The sequence below is a fragment of the Coregonus lavaretus genome (assembly GCF_964263955.1).
Source record: "Coregonus lavaretus genome assembly, contig: HAP1_SCAFFOLD_357, whole genome shotgun sequence".
NCBI classification, from domain to species: domain Eukaryota; kingdom Metazoa; phylum Chordata; class Actinopteri; order Salmoniformes; family Salmonidae; genus Coregonus; species Coregonus lavaretus.
In genome coordinates, this window is record NW_028157485.1 from 349,844 (window position 1) to 354,843 (window position 5,000).

Consider the following 5,000-nt stretch of genomic DNA (forward strand, 5'->3'; position numbering starts at 1 on the left):
GTACACGTCAACTATGACAGACAAAATGAGGGAAAAAAATCATAAAATCACATTGTAGGATTTTTAATGAATTTATTTGCAAATTATGGTGGAAAATAAGTATTTGGTCACCTACAAACAAGCAAGATTTCTGGCACTCACAGACCTGTAACTTCTTCTTTAAGAGGCTCCTCTGTCCTCCACTCGTTACCTGTATTAATGGCACCTGTTTGAACTTGTTATCAGTATAAAAGACACCTGTCCACAACCTCAAACAGTCACACTCCAAACTCCACTATGGCCAAGACCAAAGAGCTGTCAAAGGACACCAGAAACAAAATTGTAGACCTGCACCAGGCTGGGAAGACTGAATCTGCAATAGGTAAGCAGCTTGGTTTGAAGAAATCAACTGTGGGAGCAATTATTAGGAAATGGAAGACATACAAGACCACTGATAATCTCCCTCGATCTGGGGCTCCACGCAAGATCTCACCCCGTGGGGTCAAAATTATCACAAGAACGGTGAGCAAAAATGGGGACCTAGTGAATGACCTGCAGAGAGCTGGGACCAAAGTAACAAAGCCTACCATCAGTAACACACTATGCCGCCAGGGACTCAAATCCTGCAGTGCAGACGTGTCCCCCTGCTTAAGCCAGTACATGTCCAGGCCCGTCTGAAGTTTGCTAGAGTGCATTTGGATGATCCAGAAGAGGATTGGGAGAATGTCATATGGTCAGATGAAACCAAAATATAACTTTTTGGTAAAATCTCAACTTGTCGTGTTTGGAGGACAAAGAATGCTGAGTTTCATCCAAAGAACACCATACCTACTGTGAAACATGGGGGTGGAAACATCATGCTTTGGGGCTGTTTTTCTGCAAAGGGACCAGGACGACTGATCCGTGTAAAGGAAAGAATGAATGGGGCCATGTATCGTGAGATTTTGAGTGAAAACCTCCTTCCATCAGCAAGGGCATTGAAGATGAAACGTGGCTAGGTCTTTCAGCATGACAATGATCCCAAACACACCGCCCGGGCAACGAAGGAGTGGCTTCGTAAGAACCATTTCAAGGTCCTGGAGTGGCCTAGCCAGTCTCCAGATCTCAACCCCATAGAAAATCTTTGGAGGGAGTTGAAAGTCCGTGTTGCCCAGCGACAGCCCCAAAACATCACTGCTCTAGAGGAGATCTGCATGGAGGAATGGGCCAAAATACCAGCAACAGTGTGTGAAAACCTTGTGAAGACTTACAGAAAACGTTTGACCTGTGTCATTGCCAACAAAGGGTATATAACAAAGTATTGAGAAACTTTTGTTATTGACCAAATACTTATTTTCCACCATCATTTGCAAATAAATTCATAAAAAATCCTACAATGTGATTTTCTGGATTTTTTTTCCTCATTTTGTCTGTCATAGTTGACGTATACTTATGATGAAAATTACAGGCCTCTCTCATCTTTTTAAGTGGGAGAACTTGCACAATTGGTGGCTGAATAAATACTTTTTTTCCCCACTGTATATACATTATATATACACACATATATGAGGAATGTGTCTGTGTGTTGTGTGACCTACCAGCTTTGCAGACACAGGCAGCGTAGAGATAGCTGTATGACCTCAGCAGTCGACACTCTCCATAGGTCCCACAGTCCTCGATACAGGCTGATACGTGGAGCTGTGGTGTTACTGTTATATTACCACAGTCACTACTGCAGAGAGACATTAGAAACCCATTCTATATAGATACAGGCTGATACGTGGAGCTGTGGTGTTACTGTTATATTACCACAGTCACTACTGCAGAGAGACATTAGAAACCCATTCTATATAGATACAGGCTGATACGTGGAGCTGTGGTGTTACTGTTATATTACCACAGTCACTACTGCAGAGAGACATTAGAAACCCATTCTATATAGATACAGGCTGATACGTGGAGCTGTGGTGTTACTGTTATATTACCACAGTCACTACTGCAGAGAGACATTAGAAACCCATTCTATATAGATACAGGCTGATACATGGAGCTGTGGTGTTACTGTTACCTGTTGCAGAAGACTTGTAAGGTGAGGTACCAGGTCGCAGCCTGAGGGAAGGGAAGTCTGATGACGGTCCGGGGAACACTGACGTTCACACTCAACCCATACGCTGAGAACAACGCTACACACACACACACAAAATATCTTCAGAACAACCCTACAAACTCTCAGTGTGTGTATATGTATATTTGTATATGTATATCTGTGTGTATGTATATATGTGTATATATTTATATATATATATGTGTGTGTGTGTGTGTGTGTGTGTGTATATGTATATATATATGTGTATATATTTATATATGTGTGTGTGTGTGTGTGTGTGTGTGTGTGTATATGTATATATGTTTATATATATGTGTGTGTGTGTGTGTGTGTGTGTGTGTGTGTGTGTGTGTGTGTGTGTGTGTGTGTGTGTGTGTGTGTGTGTGTGTGTGTGTGTGTGTGTGTGTATATTCAGTACCAGTAAAAAGTTTGGACACATCTACTCATTCAATTATTATTACTTTTTTACTATTTTCTACATTGTAGAATAATAGTGAAGACATCAAAACTATGAAATAACACATATGGAATCATGTAGTAACCAAAAAAGTGTTAAACAAATCAAAATATATTTTATAATTTGAGATTCTTCAAGTAGCCACCCTTTGCCTTGATGACAGCTTTGCACACTCTTGGCATTCTCTCAACCAGCTTCACCTGGAATGCTTTTCCAACAGTCTTGAAGGAGTTCCCACATATGCTGAGCACTTGATGACTGCTTTTCCTTCACTCTGCGGTCCGACTCATCCCAAACCATCTCAATTGGGTTGAGGTCGGGGGATTGTGGAGGCCAGGTCATCTGATGCAGCACTCCATCACTCTCCTTCTTGGTAAAATAGCCCTTACACAGCCTGGAGGTGTGTTGGGTCATTGTCCTGTTGAAAAACAAATGATAGTCCCACTAAGCCCAAACCAGATGGGATGGCGTATTGCTGCAGAATGCTGTGGTAGCCATGCTGGTTAAGTGTGCCTTGAATTCTAAATAAATCACAGACAGTGTCACCATCAAAGCACCCCCACACCATCACACCTCCTCCTCCATGCTTTACGGTGGGAACTACACATGCGGAGATCATCCGTTCACCCACACCGCATCTCACAAAGACACAACGGTTGGAACCAAAAATCTCAAATTTGGACTCCAGACCAAAGGACACATTTCCACCGGTCTAGTCCATTGCTCGTGTTTCTTGGCCCAAGCAAGTCTCTTCTTCTTATTGGTGTCCTTTAGTAGTGGTTTCTTTGCAGCAATTTGACCATGAAGGCCTGATTCACCCAGTCCCCTCTGAACAGTTGATGTTGAGATGTGTCTGTTACTTGAACTCTGTGAAGCATTTATTTGGGCTGCAATTTCTGAGGCTGGTAACTCTAATGAACTTATCCTCTGCAGCAGAGGTAACTCTGGGTCTTCCATTCCTGTGGCGGTCCTCATGAGAGCCAGTTTCATCATATCGCTTGATGGTTTTTGCGACTGCAATTGAAGAAACAAAAGTTATTGAAATGTTCCGTATTGACTGACCTTCATATCTTAAAGTAATGACGGGCTGTCATTTCTCTTTGCTTACTTGAGCTGTTCTTGCCATAATATGGACATGGTATCTTACCAAATAGGGTTATCTTCCGTATACCACCCCCCCAACCTTGTCACAACACAACTGATTGGCTGAAACGCATTAAGAAGGAAATAAATTCCACAAATTAACTTTTAAGAAGGCACACCTGTTAATTGAAATGGATTCCAGGTGACTACCTCACGAAGCTGGTTGAGAGAATGCCAAGCGTGTGCAAAGCTGTCATCAAGGCAAAGGGTGGCTTCTTTGAAAAATCTAAAATATATTTTAATTTGTTTAACACTTTTTTATTTACTACATGATTCCATATATGTGTTATTGCATAGTTTTGATGTCTTCACTATTATTCTACAATGCAGAAAATAGTAAAAATAAAGAAAACCCCCTGAATGAGTAGGTGTGTCCAAACTTTTGACTGGTACTGTGTACAGTTGAAGTCAGAAGTTTACATACACCTTAGCAAAATACATTTAAACTCAGTTTTTCACAATTCATGACATTTAATCCTAGTAAAATGTCCATGTCTTATGTCAGTTAGGATCACCACTTTATCTTAAGAATGGGAAATGTCAGAATAATAGTAGAGAGAATTATTTACATACACTCAATTAGTATTTGGTAGCATTGCCTTTAAATTGTTTAACTTGGGTCAAACGTTTTGGGTAGCCTTCCACAATAAGTTGGGTGAATTCTGGCCCATTCCTCCTGACAGAGCTGGTGTAACTGAGTCAGGTTTGTAGGCCTCCTTGCTCGCACACGCTTTTTCAGTTCTGCCCACACATTTTCTATAGAATTGAGGTCAGGGCTTTGTGATGGCCACTCCAATACCTTGACTTTGTTGTCCTTAAGCCATTTTGACACAACTTTGGAAGTATGCTTGGGGTCATTGTCCATTTGGAAGACCCATTTCCGTTGGACTCTGGAGCAGTGGAAACTCACCACCGTTGGACTCTGGAGCAGTGGAAACTCACCACCGTTGGACTCTGGAGCAGTGGAAACTCACCACCGTTGGACTCTGGAGCAGTGGAAACTCACCACCGTTGGACTGGAGCAGTGGAAACTCACCACCGTTGGACTCTGGAGCAGTGGAAACTCACCACCGTTGGACTCTGGAGCAGTGGAAACTCACCACCGTTGGACTCTGGAGCAGTGGAAACTCACCACCGTTGGACTCTGGAGCAGTGGAAACTCACCACCGTTGGACTCTGGAGCAGTGGAAACTCACCACCGTTGACCTCTGGAGCAGTGGAAACTCACCACCGTTGGACTCTGGAAACTCACCACCGTTGGACTCTGGAGCAGTGGAAACTCACCACCGTTGGACTCTGGAAACTCACCACCGTTGGACTCTGGAGCAGTGGAAA

The 5,000-nt window shown here is 42.7% G+C and overlaps 1 protein-coding gene across 1 annotated transcript in view; it reads right to left on the minus strand.

Annotated features, from left to right (window-relative positions):
• Positions 1–1,807: 1,807 nt before the first annotated feature.
• Positions 1,808–5,000, minus strand: part of LOC311125387 (post-GPI attachment to proteins factor 6-like) — a 39,410-nt gene continuing 36,217 nt past the window's right edge. Inside the window, exons 8-9 of the mRNA XM_084199434.1 lie at positions 2,027–2,141; positions 1,808–1,954 (exon numbers count right to left, since the gene is read on the minus strand). Of these exons, the coding sequence (XP_084055560.1) occupies positions 1,864–1,954; positions 2,027–2,141 (206 nt within the window). The 3' untranslated portion in view covers positions 1,808–1,863. The remainder of the gene's footprint in view (positions 1,955–2,026; positions 2,142–5,000) is intronic.